Below are 15090 nucleotides of genomic sequence, written 5' to 3'. Positions count from 1 at the left end.
TATTTAAAAAACAAATGTTACGCACACTGTTTGCTATGGAATGCAAATACTTTGAAGCTCAAAATCTCAAAATCAATCAGAATGCAGATAGAACCTTATAATTCCAAGATGATAAAATATCGCAATGTCACATCTTTCCAATATCATGCAGCCCTATTATATACTGTATATGTATGTGTGTGTGTTCATTTGCAAATGCATACATAAAAATGTTATTAGCAACCAGTCTACTAATGCATATGAATATTAATGTAATATAATACATTTATATTAAACATAACATGTAATGAAAATGCGAATAAAATATAATTTATGCATATGCATTTATAATTCATATTATTCTATTAAACACATTTTTCCAAGTTTTTGATGTTCACTGACAGTACTTTCCCAGTTAACACCATCTAGATCACAGATGCCCAGACTAGGGCCCCAGGGCCAAAGTTGACTGTATGTAAATTCACAGTAAATAACTGTAAAGTACTTCATAATAATAATAATTTTGTAAATAATTCTAAATATTAAAAAAGTGCCTGTACTAACATAAAACTTAGTGTATTCATTTATTAACTTTTTTAAATAGGACAGTATTGAGACAGGAAGCGAAGTTGGAGATGTGCTACTCCATCATATGTCAGTGCCCTAACCACTAGGCTATTGCGCCAACAATGTGTATTCATTTCTACATTGAATAAATAGTGTTTGAATTCCTATACTTACTGTGCAAAAGATAAAGTTAATTTGTTGTAATAATGATGCCTAAAATAAAAATCTGAATGCATAAAACTTAACAGTTAAATTCTGTAAGGTGACACTAATGTAATTTACTTTAAGAAATAACAGTAGCATGAAATCTTTGCAATTTATTTGTGTGATTTTTTTTTTAGATGGCACTTTAATGTGATACAGTTTAGTTTATCTAGTTTCAGCTTACCACCCTCAATCAAGTTTGGTTTTTGGCCTTTCATAAGAAAAAGTTTGGGCATCTCTGATCTAGATAAATAGCACACACAGTAAGACTTAAAAACATCACTTCTCCTAAGTACCTAAATGATTGACATCCTGAAGACTCATTTCAAGAGTGAAATCAAAGGTTACGAAGAAAAAAATAAATCACACTACCACATCTGAGTGAAATGCAGGAGCCAGAAGATGTTTCAAACTATATTTGAAAAATAATAATAAAGTCCATTTTACCACCAGTAAAAATTCACATATTATAGAGGGAACTCTGACGTTGGTTATTCAGCAAAACAAACCATACTTAGAAACAAAAAGAGAGAACAGCAGAAGCAGTATGAACCATTTTACATGTCATAACACAGTAGCAGTTTTCAAATAAAAGTTGATCTGAACGCAGTCCAAAAGGAGTCTGTGAAAGATGGGGCAACATCATTATGATGTCAGGATGCCTGCAATGAGTACATAAAGTTCACGCTTCGACTCCACCAATGTTTCTTTGAAACTATCTACATGACGAAAAAAAGGAAATTACGGTAAAAGAGATTTCAAAAACGCAGTGCAAGTTAATTAGAAACCTATTAAAATGAGTCAACAGCAGAATATGGGCCATTCATTAGTTTTAATGCAGTGACAGAAAACGGATGAAACCGTATCGTAATACAATGTACCCTTCCAGAGCATTCGCAGCACTGCTTTTGAGCACCAAATGACAACATGAAACAGGAAACGTAACACACAAAAAGCAGATCATTACCTGACCACACACACACACACACACGAGAATGTGCTTTCACCGACCATGGGAATGTAAGTCAGAAAATAGAGAAGTCCTTTCTAGAAGCCATTCAAAACACATTCACTGAGTCACAAACTCATGCATTCTGCTTGCAGTAAAGCATCATCCATTCACACACCCAATCAAATAAGGCTTGTGGTCATAGGAGGTATCTGCTTTTCAAACAGTCAATAAACCTAATAAAAAAAGTACTGTGAAACGTCTATTGCTCATAATGTTCATATATTTACGCATTATAAGGGTAGTTCAGCCAGAAATTAAAATTTAGTTATTAATTAACTCAAAGATGTAGTCAACTTTCATTTTTCAGTAGCGCACATATTTGTTTTCAGCAGAAACTGTGGTCATCGTTGATAAAATGCAAGTCAACAGCTACCAGCATTTCCGGAGTCAAAAACTATGCAGGCAAAACAAAACAGATACCCATGGCTACAGACGAGACATTGATGTCTTATGAAGCGAAATTATCAGTCTGTGCGCAAAGCTAATTGTTTTGCTTCATAAGGACTCAATGTACCATCAGCAGACACAGGTGTTTGTTTTGTCTTTTTTTTTCTTGACTCAGTGTTGGTAGTCGTCCAATTTATGAATCACCAAGGAACACAGCTTCAGCTAAAACCTTTAATGTTCTACTAAAGAAATCTCAGATGGCCTGAGGGTGAGTAAATTAACAGCACATTTACATTTGTGGGTCAACTTTCCTTATAAGGCTTTTTTTTCCTGTTTTTATAGGAATGTTGACCTCATTTTGCTTCAGTGCACTGAAGATGTTAATCTACAATCCTAGCAATATTTCACAGATAAACGTGAGGCTACAAAATTCTCTCAGTTTCATTGCTTATTCATGTCTGAATAGGCATTTAGTGCGCATACTTCCACTCCGATGCTTGATTGTCATTCTGTTTGCGTCCTGAAGAAGTAGCGCAGTCCAGTATGTAAAGACATGCCATAAAATTTTTACTGGTGGGAAAAAAAAAAAAAAACACAAACAAACAAACCAACCCTAGTAGTATTTTTTTATATTAATTATGTCTGTCAATAACTGTCATTAATCTTCTTCACATCTACAATTAGAGTTATGGTTGCAGTGTTACAGTTTAGGCCCTCAGCAAAAGAAAACAACAAACTCATATATACATAAGCTACCACTTTAGTCTAGGATTAAATCGCTACAATTCATCTTCAAATTACTGAATGCAAATGTGACCAAACATGCATTCGTTTGACTTTCAATGATTTGTTTAGTATTTGTGTGGAGTCACTCCATCGAATAGGAATATTTCATCTGCCTTCTGCATTCCTATCAATTTTGTCAGCGTTCTCGATCCACTTTGATCCTGGATTATTGTGGCTGAGCAAAATAAAGAGAGACTCTTGAAGGGACAGTTCACCCAAATATGAAAACTTGTATGACTGACTTTCTTGTAGTGAACAAAATAACTAACTATTTTGGCCATACTGTAAGTCAATTGGGTCCAAAAACAAGTTAAAAGGCTGATGCATTGACAGACTTCAATCAAAACAGCCAATCACCAGATTACAAGATATTTTCACAACTTGGCAAACTCCATTTGAAGTCAATCAGAGGTTACACATTGATCTGACAAAACCAAGTGTTTTTGTTGTTGATGATTGGCATCTGTGAGTGCATTATGTATCGGCCAATCTGTATCATACGGTTTAGTAAAGTTTTGGAAATTTACTCAGTTCTGAACTTGTTTGAGTTTCTTTTGTCGAAGACAAAACGTTGGAAAGCAGCAGCTATTGACTTCCTTACTATTTTTGGTTTCTACTATGTCAATGGCTGCTTTTTTCCGACATTCATCAAAACGTCTTGTTTTGTGTTCAACAGAAGAAAGAAACCACCAAGTTTAGAACCATTTGAATCTGAGTAAATGATGAGGAAAGATTAATTTTTTGGGTGACCTATCTCTTTAACACAATGAGACGTAGTGTACTTGGAATATGTTTGGAGCAACTGCTATTATAAATCGTCAGCAAGTCTTTGGTTGTTCCACTACCCATAGTGTAAATGACCAATTATCTCAGTACAAATGCTTTAGTGTGGAATTATTCACTATAGTGTCCACTTCCTTTGAACAAGCTCTCAAAGTAGAGCATCCTTCACGCACACTATACATTCGTATAGTCTCTCCGACAAAATGAATCCTTCAGAGAAAGGCCACGATACCTCAAAGATGTAAGCTACTTAGCTGGAGGATTTGGGCGTCCGTGAAATGACTGCCCTACATTGAAAACAACAACTCCATCTACTTAACTAATATGGCGTGGTGCCGTTGTGAATGTTCTGGAAGAGAGAGAGAGAAAAAAAAAAAACCTACATCCAACCCTTCCCCCCTTAATTATATTAAAAAAGTGGAACAATGAGTCAAAGGAGGAAGTTTGATATTGGAGTGCAGCTCAGAACAGTGTTTAAGAGCATCACTGTCACTCGAAACACAAACCAATATAGAGCTCAACTTTCATTAAAACAAAATTAAAAAACGAAATGCCTCCAGTGTTTATCTTTGCTTAGTGTCGTAACAGAAGCCTAGAGATTTGCATTCTTTTTAATAAAACGTAAAGGTTTTCTTCAGTAGTTGCTTTCCTATTAATAACTGATTATTGAGTAGTGTGGTCACGGTGCAAAAGGTCAAGTGCAGGGAAAAGAAAGCTCGAGGTTTGGAACAAATCCATCAAAAGGTTGCTTTACACTAAGGGCAGATTAGGATCTCCAAGTGGTTCATTTTCATAACGTCTCAACCTTCTTAATTCGGTTTACCCCAAAGCAGACTTGGCAAAACCACCGAGAACACATGGTTTGTGTGTTCCTTAAATTTGCCAGAGAGGAAAACCTCTTCCAGCAGAACACTGTGAAGGACCTAATCATGTCTATGTCATGTGCTGTATCCTCTAATGTAATAAAAACAGTGGTATAAATGTTTGTTTAGGGAAAAAAAATTGTAGCATCAATGGCCTGTTCTCCTTAAATTCTTGACCTGTACAATCATTTAAAGTGTGCAGTACAGACTCCATGTTTTTGCCTGGGTCTTTGAGCTCAGCGGAGGGCCTGTCAGATCCACCCTGACTTCTCTTCTCATCTCATGCGGTTTTGTCTCATGAGAGGAACAATGCAGGAGGGAGGGCCTGCTTTAGTCAGGAAGGGATGTTTTAGCAGCTCTTGAGCTGTGGCTCTCTGGGCAGGATCTCGCACCAGCATCCTGTCCAAGAATCCCTTGAGAAGAGGCGATACCTGTGAAGAACGAAGCACTCTGTATAAGAAAGAAGCTCCAACTGTGCTCAGGTTTATTTCCCTCTTATAGATAATCTGGTTTACCTTGTGGAGATTTTTGAGCTTGGGTGGCAAATTGTCTCGGATCATCTTCATAGCCTTGAGCGGTGGCTCGTTGAAGTACGGCGGCTCTCCATCCACCATTTCGATGACCATAATGCCAAATGACCAAATGTCCACCTGCAGAAATGGTTTTATTTGTGTGTGAGCTACAGTGCTGTCAGCGGTAATGCAATAGAATGGTAAAAGGGGACGTGACTTGCCTCTGGTCCATATGGGAGTCTTGAGATGAGCTCAGGGGCCATCCAGTAGGGCGTTCCTACCAGAGACTTTCTGCGCTGCACCTCTTTAGAGACCTGGGCGCAAAAACCAAAGTCTGACAGCTTCACCTGCAAATGAGAACAGATGAAACTGAAAATGTGGAAGTTGAATTACTTGCCCAAGTTAAATGGATACTTCCGTTTAGTTTGGCTTCTTCATTGGATTGGATTTATTTTGCGCCTTCTGGTTATTAATCCTCTTTTTTTTTTTAGCATTTAAACAAAACTTGCTGGTGTCATGACAACACCAACCCACAAGTCATTTATGACACCACAGTGCATTTACAGTGCTCAGCAAATACAAATTAGTATTTTTTATAGGAAGCTTAACAATATTATATTTGTGCATATACATTAGTTTAGTCAGTCAGTATAATCTGGAGCTTCTCTAACAAAATAACTTACAATAATGGTTCAAAAATTAGTAGCCTAAATTTATATGTTAGGGGAAATATTAAATACCATTTTTAAAAGTAGCTAAAATGAAGAGAAATAAATAAATAAATAAATAAATAAATAAATAAATATATATATATATATATATATATATATACACACATAAAAAAATGTTGGAATGTTGTAGTTTTTTTGCAGTATTTTGTATGATTTTAAATATATTATCTTTGCAATTATAAAGATGTTCTGTGACTAAAATATCTGTTTAATAAATATATCTAATAATAAAACTGTTTTGTTCAAATGCACCAAAATATATTACCCGTATTCACTGAGAAATGGATAAAATATTCATTTTCAAAATGGGGTGTCATATTTGCTGAGCACAGTAGATATAAATAGAACATACAAAAGTTGAGATGTATTGATACAAACATAATTTGATCATAAAATTCATAAAATGATGCATTTAAGTATTTTACAAAATAAGGGTTTTGTTTGTTTGCATGCACACTCCTAAAATACTAGCTGTGAATTAAATAAAATTCAATTCATTTTTGGAGAAAAATTTTAAAATCCAAGAGTCAGTGCATAAACAATTGTCCACGTTGCATTGTCTACATCCTCATTCAAGTTTTAAATGTGCACGTCACATTTTTATACGGTTCCACTTTTTTCAAAATACTATTAGTACTCATTTGATTGCTGAAGTAAACAAAATATTTCAAGCATAAACCATATGTTATGTCTTTAATATTTTTTGCAAATTTAATTTGGTGCATTTCTAATTTTCACTGGACCATTAGTGTCTATTTTTGTTTACAAAAGAGGACAAACACAGGCCATTGCATGGGCCATCAATAAACTGCTTTTCCACACTTAAAACCAACAGTAATAGAGACTACATATATATTTTCATCCACCTATTCGCATTTTTGGTATGCACATTAAAAATAAATTAATAAATCGATTGACGGAAAAGCCTAGATGCATATAACTTTTAAAAATGCACATAAAAAAAAACATATGCACATAACGGAGTAGAATAAACCTTTTATTCAATAAGAAAAGATGCCCATAAACTATGATAGTAACACTTCTGAACAAATTCCATTGTGCATTAGACCACGTGATTTTGTTATAAGAGATCATGTGTTGTTAAAAATGTGTGAATGGACAAACCAGCAGGCTGAGCACACTAAAACATCTGAAACTTGTTTTGGTCATTCTAAAACGCCTGAACCGTTTCAGTATTAGTCTTATTATATTATTAATTACCTCCAGAATTGTCAACAGTGTCTGTGCCTTCAAACTCCACCACACATTCCTTGCATGTTGGTATTGTCTTCTCATGCGCAAGTCATTTATTAAATAAGTAAAGATTCATGCAGCTTCTCTTACAGCAGCAAATTCCGTTTTTACTATTTGGCACCAGTTAATCTGGAAGTGACTATTTTGTCCCCCCCTTTGACTCGTTGGATAGAAACGCTGCTTTATTTGCACGTCTTTTATACAATATTCCAGTTTTACTAATAGTTAATTCCTATTTTTGGATGGAAACATAGCTAATGGTAAGTCTGTTAAGTTATCCATTAATACAACCACAAGATGATATTTTGCAAGTGCACGATTACTCACTTGCAGACCACATGCACAAGCAAGTCAAAACCAGCTCTCAGATCAGTATCGAGTCAGAACTCGTTTCATTCCATTTTACTATAATTCTAGTACCAAAACAACAGTACAGCTGACATCTTTACTGTGGATACAAATCATGACATTTGTAAATGTGTGAATAACCATTTGCCGATGGTTTAAAAGTGACAAGCACCACCATCTGTTCTAAAATATTCAGTGCTGCATGAAGTTACGCAGCAAAAAAAAACATGTAAAACCAAGTAGTTCTAATTATTGCTTGATTTAACATCAATGAAGCCCATCAAACTTTTCAGTAAAAGCTTCTGCAATGCTTGCTTGACTAACTTTATATAAGAAACGATGTCCTCTGGGATCTTGCATGATAAGCAGCGTCAGAAATTAGCAAGAGGAAATGAAACAACTAAGGTCTCACACACACACACACACACACACACACACACACACACACACACACACACACAAAATCAGCCCCTGCCGAGAAACAGCTGAGGGTGGATGAACATACTTCCGCTTGCATCGACCACAGACACAGACCAGTCGACACAAACCACTGCCTATTTCAGCAGCAACAAAAAGAAAGGCATGAGTCGGAAGTTGCAGAATTAGATTTCTGTGAAGGCCAAGCAAATGGCTGAATAATGCTCTTCACGAGCAACAGATTGTGAAAAGTATCATGGTTTGAGGTCTTGTAAGCAAATGAAATGTTATTGTGGTTTCGAGATTTTATCAGCAATGTAATTCTGTTTTAGTTTACTGATTATCATCACCCCACAGGAATGAACGTGAAGGTCTGAGAACACTAAAGAAAGAGCTCTGTCAAACCTGTTTAAACACTGATGTGCACAACAATACTCTGACAGCAAGTAGCGCAGCTTTTAAGACACTCAAGACACAAGTCAAAACATGTCTTGTAAGGCTTTGGTTCTTCTGCAGAGGGTAGAGCTAAATGGACTGGTTATCTGATGAAAAGAGAAGTGAGAGACTTACACGGCCATCATGGGTGAGAAGAATGGAGTCACTCTTGATGTCTCTATGAATGACTCCCTGAGAGTGAAGGACTGAGAGAGCTTTTAGCACTGACAGACACACGGTGGAGATCTGCTCCTCGTTCATCCTGAAAACAACCAAACATCAAATCTTAAAACTTAATTTGAATCATTCAAAACTGTTAAAAAGATCATGCAGATGACTGGCGTGCCACATCAGACAGCTGTGTTACCCTGCCACCTAGTGGTAATGCACTAATGCTGAATTATCTACAATCTAATGCATACACAATGTGTGTGTATGACATTTATAGACAATTTTCAGTATTATAAATTATTTCTCAAATAGGTGTTTTTTTTCTTTGATTATTTTCATTTTGGTGGCTTTAGGGGAAATAAAATAAACAAATAATTACAAATTTATAAATAAATGTAAATGAAGAATATGGACCGCATATAATATTGAAAATTATTTTATTTTTATAATAAAATATTTAGATTATAATTTTTTTATATGGTACATTTTTTTATTTACTGTTGTATTCCCTACACATTTGTCTTTCTTTATTGGCTTTATTTACTTTGGTAGTAAAATAAATAAATAAATTATTACTGAATTAATAATACATATATATTATTTCCAATGCAACATTTAATTTATATTTTTTTTATGTATTTGCCATTTTTGTGGCTTGGCTTGAGGCTTGCAATTTAATCAAATCTAACAAACTATAACATTACAACTTGCAATAAAACAGATGTGTGAAAGTAACATAACGGATAGTAACTGAAAAGCAATTAGTGGCTGGATTTGGAAGGAACACTTGCCTTGTATGTGTGACTATATCAGTCAAAGCGCCGCCCTCCAGAAACTCCATGACAACCCAGAGTTCATCCCCCACCAAGTAACTGTTGTACATCTCCACCACGTTCTCATGGTGATAGTCCCGCATGATCACCACCTTAGAAACAAAGCACCGATTCTATTTAAACATCTCATTAAGTAGCTCACAAAAGACACGCTGGAGGAAAAATCAACCAGCAAAAATCGTTTTCATGCAATCTACAAGCACTGCAGTTTGCTCTAAAATTTGAGCATTGAGTTGAGACCCTACAGGCAAGAGTTTTTAGTTTTTCACTCTTTCATCAGTTTCTAAGTTGAGATTTTGGGGGTTTTAGAAAGAAAAAAAATCCAAAATTCTTTTACCCTCATAATGCTTTTTTCAATTCGTCTCAGTAGAGTTCAATATTGCATATTTCTAAGAATAATTTTTTTATACTTAACTGAGCATTAAACTTCATATATATACACACATTAGGGCTGCACGATATATCGTTTCAGCATCGAAATCGCGATGTGCGCATCCGCGATAGTCACATCGCAGGAGGGTGCGATGCAAAAAAACAACAACAAAAAAAAAATATATATATATATATATTATGGGTGGAGCCGAACCGGAATACGGTATTCGGAAAAGCAGGAATAGCGTGTTTTTACGAATACTTATTTCAAACAATACTTGATAAATTATTTGTATTTGGGAACAAGAAAAACATTATATCAAAAAGCTGCGTTTCCTCATGAGACCGCACTGCATGCCCGCGTGAGTGAGTGAGTGAGTTAGTGAGTGAGACGTTCAGGAGTCGGTGGGTGGGGTGGGGCTGGGGTAAGGACACTGAGCAGGCTGCTTCTCTATACAGCAACAGAGAAGGCTTGGCAGAGCGAAAAATACTTTTCTGCATTACTATTTTTGTTTATTTTATCATACTAAAATAACACGTGACAGAAGTTCAATCAAAAGTGAAAGTTCTTTCTGTTATTTACTAACACTCCCGTCATTCCTACTACTTTCAGAACATAAATTTTGATATTTTACCATATGAAAATGCAATGCAGTTATGAAAATTGAGAAATTAAAGCAATACACAGATCTGGTCCCCGCGTCAGGTCAGGGTGCACCTGTAACCTTAAAAACGCAGACACGGCGGAGGCGCACTAAACTCACACGGGAAAGAACTGGGCATTCAATTCATGTTTTAGTGAAATAATTAAATACTGCTCTTTTGATCTCTAAAGGGGAAAAAAGCAAAAGAAATTTGTCGTTAAATTAATTTTAGCAAAGACGCAACTGCCTGTCATTTTCACATTCGTTTTTCAGTTAGGGATTTGGTCTATTAGAGTAACCTAATAAAATTGTTTTGTTGAACATTGTAGTCTACACAATAATCGATATTATAATTTATTATATACATTAGCTATTATTAAAACTAAACTATACAATTGATAAAACAAAACCCTTTTTAATGTTTGCTTTCATTTTGACACCGCTAACAGTTGTAATAAGAAACATCACATTATGCAGAAGCATGCAGTCTCAAGTTAAAAACACCTTTTGAGTTTAAAGATGATCAGCATGCCAAGTCAAGTTTACAGTGTCATAAATGAAATGGGTAGCATGAGTAAAGGGGATTTGCCCAGTACACAACCTCATGCGCTGCAGGTAAGCTGAATGATAATCTTTAAAAATATATAGGCTATGCAATACAAAACTTTAAACATTTATTTATTTTTTAATGAAAAGAAAAGAAATCAGGAGAGTAAAATATAATTTAAACCACTGGTCTGGCGCTGATACTTTATTGTTTGTATCCAGAAGAAGGGGAAAAAAGCAGATGAAAACCTGGCTGGGGAGACGGCGATAACATATCAGTTCATCAGCAAAGATCACGACATCATTGTGATGCGTTTATCATACAACGCAGTTCGTGTTTATAATCATTAATATTAACTAGTATTAGTTCTCTCTCTAGACTTAGTTTTAGGGCTTGTTCTTGTCGGCGCAATATAGCCTCGGCTTATTGCACGTACGAATCCGATTGTGAAGAATGATTAAGCGCTTGCATTTTTTATTTCATTCTTTTCGCAAGTTATTCATTTGTTTTGTTTTTTAAGTGGTGCGAACATTATTTACTGGCAAACATGTTCCTCGATCTCGTACATCAACAAATAATGTAGCCTACTTAAGTTAATTTACCTTTTATGTAAAAATTAAGGAATAACCGAATTTAATATTAATAAATAAAACATCCGTATAAACGTACATGTTTATTTTTGAACTTTCGTTAATAAAACAACACAAAACTGTTTATAAATATTGTAGTTAAATATTACATTACTTTAACTGCTTGAAACTGTATAATAATAACAATTAAACGTTACATTTTTAAGAACTTAACAAAAATTCTAAATGGCACTTTACTCATCAGTGTAATAATAATATAAATATTAATAATTGTAAGTAAAAAGAAAATATTAACCTAGTAACAATATAAGTCAGATGTTTAAAAAAACAGCGTAGTTTCTCTCCACCTTTTGTAGTCATATTTTAAATTATTTGCCAGAAAAACTAACATGTTGGCTTTGTCCGGTTTAAGTGAAGAATGGAGTTTCCAGCAATACACTGTCAGACGGTGTGCTTGTAGCGAAAAATGCACAGACAGGCTACTTTTTCACAACCATGCGATAGAGGGCTTCTCCTTCTGTTCCGCCGCACGCATTTCTCGCAACGCAGGTTTCTCTACTCTGCGGAGCGGCGCGTTCTTGTAGTTACCAAATAGCCTATGCTCAATTTCTCGTCAATGTCTTCCATTTATCACTTTCTCTTTTGTATCTGGACATTTTTGCAAATGCCTCTGCCATGCCTGGCTGAGCTGGGCTTCTGCGTTTAGAAGACAGGAGTTGATTAAGCCTACATGGCTTTTTTTCCCTCGCCGTCAATCGCCACTTGCATGGTTCGGGACCCGTGGATCTGCGTATCGATGGATTTGCTCCTCAGTGTTTGGACTCTCAGCACTCAGCAGTGAATATTAAAACACACTTTACTTAAAACCCCCATACAAAAAGCTTAATCCAAATTGATTCGTTCACCTTTCTAGTTCGGCACGAATCCAAAATGTTCCCAGATGTAAGAGTTCGTTTTCTAACAAGATTCATGGTTGAACTTGAACTTGCTGAATCGCGTCTAATGTTATATTCTAACAGATATGTAATACTTGGCAACATAACAGTAATTTGTGTTTTAAAGTGCGTGACGTCACGTACTACGGCCGGTGGCAATGGACAACCGAGGTGGCAATGACCACCGCGGTGACGCGGTTGTCATGGTGACCGTCACAGCCCTAGTTTTAAGTAAACATATATATATATATATATATATATATATATATATATATATATATATATATATATATATATATATATATATATATATATATATATAAAATATCGCAATATATATCGCAGAGGAAAAAAATATCGCAATGTCAATTTTTTCCAATATCGTGCAGCCCTAACACACATATATATATATACACACACACACACACACACACACACACACACACACACACACACACACACACACACACACACACACACACACACACACACACACACACACACACACACACACACACACACACACACACACACACACACACACACACACACACACACACACACACACACACACACACACACACACACACGTGTGTATACAATATATATGTATATGTATGTATATCAACACTGACGTTGTGGTGAGAAATCTATCTGACTCGCGTGCACATATGACACACAGTGCCTGCAGCTGTCACAGCGGTTTATCAGAAACCTTTTATCGATGTTTTCTTCCGCAAGTGACAGCAAGAACTAAAGTAGAAGCCTTGTCAAATTGACAAGCAGCACCTGAATGTGTTTAAGAGAATTATAAATTCCAAAATAGGAGGAGTTTATACCGCATTTTGAAAGTAAACCACCTCATATTCACAGATTATATGATCTGTATATAATACACGACGGTCTCTTCTTTACATTTACTTTATTACACATTTAGCTCTGTGTTCTGGTCTGTTATAATAACCGTTTACATTTATATGCTTAAGCATTTCATTTCAGTACTCTGAAACTATTTCGTTACTTCTTACATCTATAGTCTATTCGTTTTGATCTCCTAATATAATATTTAGTAAAATAGGTTTAGTCAAACAAAACGAAAAAGAAAAAGTGTAGGATTTTTTACATGACGTGAAAGACTTATCTTTAGGTATCTTCGATATGTGCACTGTTTAATACCAAAACTAAAAAATATATATAGCTGATTCAATTGTTGTTTATAAATCACACAACTGTGGTATACAGGATTACTTATAACAACACTGTAATTGTGACAAAAAATACTGTGCGTTTCATTTTTACATCCAATGTGGTTCTTTTCTATCTTACAATACTTTTTGCAACATGATTTAGGTGTGTTACTTTTTTGCTATGACAATGTAGCTCTGTTTTCAATTTTTCAGTTTACTTTGTTATTTGCACAACAGCACAGTAGAGCTGTGTATAGTGATAAGCAAATAAAAAACTGTACTGTATTTTATTTATCAAAGATTTTGTGCAGCTGTTATTTTTGTGCAGCTGTTTATTTGTAAACAGGGAGTAAAACCCCTGAGTATGAATTAAATTTTGCTCAAAAAATGTTTAATAAAGTTTTAATAAAGGCTTTAACTCTCAATTAACCATTTATGGGAAAATAACAGATAGATAACGTATACTGTTATTTCTCCTAAAGATACCGGGGTATGATATTTTGCCATATCGCACAGCCCTACTGTCAACCACAAACTTGCATTAACAATTGAAACCCCCAATAATAATAATAATAATAATAACTGTGTAATTTCCTGTGTGTTGCACCAACCTCATTGAACAGCAGTTCTCGTCGCTGCTGTTTTCGCAGGTCCATCTTCTTCACCGCCACCAGTTTGCCTGTGGTCTTCACAGTAGCTATGCACACAATGCCCGTGGAGCCTTCTCCGATCTTAATGTAGTGATCCAGATAAGTACGCGGGTCGCCAGGATCAACTACCATCTGCAGGGCAGCTCTGAACTGCTCGTGTGAGACCCGCTGTGGCTCTCGCTGAGGTGAGCGTGTCGGCTGGGATGGTGCAGCCGGGCCAGATGGTTTTGGTGGAGGAGGCATGGGCTGGCCGTGAGGAGGCTCAGGCCCCAAGGCTGGATGAGAGGCGTGATGCTGAGGCTCTGATCTGTGAGGCCCCTGAGAAGAAGTTTGACCACCACCGCTGCTGCTGCTGCTACTGCCACCCCGGACTGGGCCAGCAGAGGGGCCATTGTGGTGGGTAGACTCGTGAGATTTAGCTGGCTTTAAATCCTGCAGGACACATAAATAAGAATTTAGGTAATAGCAGAATATATCATTAAATATAGTACAATTTGTTCTATTTTTTGCTATATATTTTGTAAATTGGTCAAAATATTCTGCCTTAATGTTCATTTTATTTTATATTTATATTTTATAGAAACAATGCATTATATAATCAATGTATTCACATAAATAATGTATAATACTAAAAATCTTTTCTTATATACTGTATTATTTAGAATGCAAGTAACTTTTTTTAAAACAAACTTAAATGGCATCTTGCATTCCAAAATGGTTTACATAATGCAGTTAAAAACACAATGCATGAACATTTGCATTCACAATGAATGAGAGACTTGTAGATTAGCAGAGCACATTCACTTTAAATCAATTATAAATGACAAGCCTATTAAAATTATGTTGTTCATAGTGGATACCACTTTAATAACTTGTTTATTTT

The 15090-nt window shown here is 35.5% G+C and overlaps 1 protein-coding gene across 1 annotated transcript in view; it reads right to left on the bottom strand.

Moving 5' to 3' along the window:
• Positions 1-1152: 1152 nt before the first annotated feature.
• The window catches only part of pak4 (p21 protein (Cdc42/Rac)-activated kinase 4), a 34389-nt gene continuing 20451 nt past the window's right edge, over positions 1153-15090 (bottom strand). Inside the window, 6 exon segments of the mRNA NM_001002222.3 lie at positions 1153-5012; positions 5097-5231; positions 5315-5440; positions 8414-8540; positions 9241-9374; positions 14169-14639. Coding sequence (NP_001002222.3) covers positions 4857-5012; positions 5097-5231; positions 5315-5440; positions 8414-8540; positions 9241-9374; positions 14169-14639 — 1149 coding nt within the window. The 3' untranslated portion in view covers positions 1153-4856.

This window comes from Danio rerio, chromosome 15 (assembly GCF_052040795.2).
Source record: "Danio rerio strain M-AB ecotype USA chromosome 15, GRCz13ab, whole genome shotgun sequence".
In the NCBI taxonomy this organism is placed as follows: Eukaryota; Metazoa; Chordata; class Actinopteri; order Cypriniformes; family Danionidae; genus Danio; species Danio rerio.
Note: the sequence above shows the minus strand (reverse complement) of the source record. Positions and strands in the feature narration are given on the sequence as shown.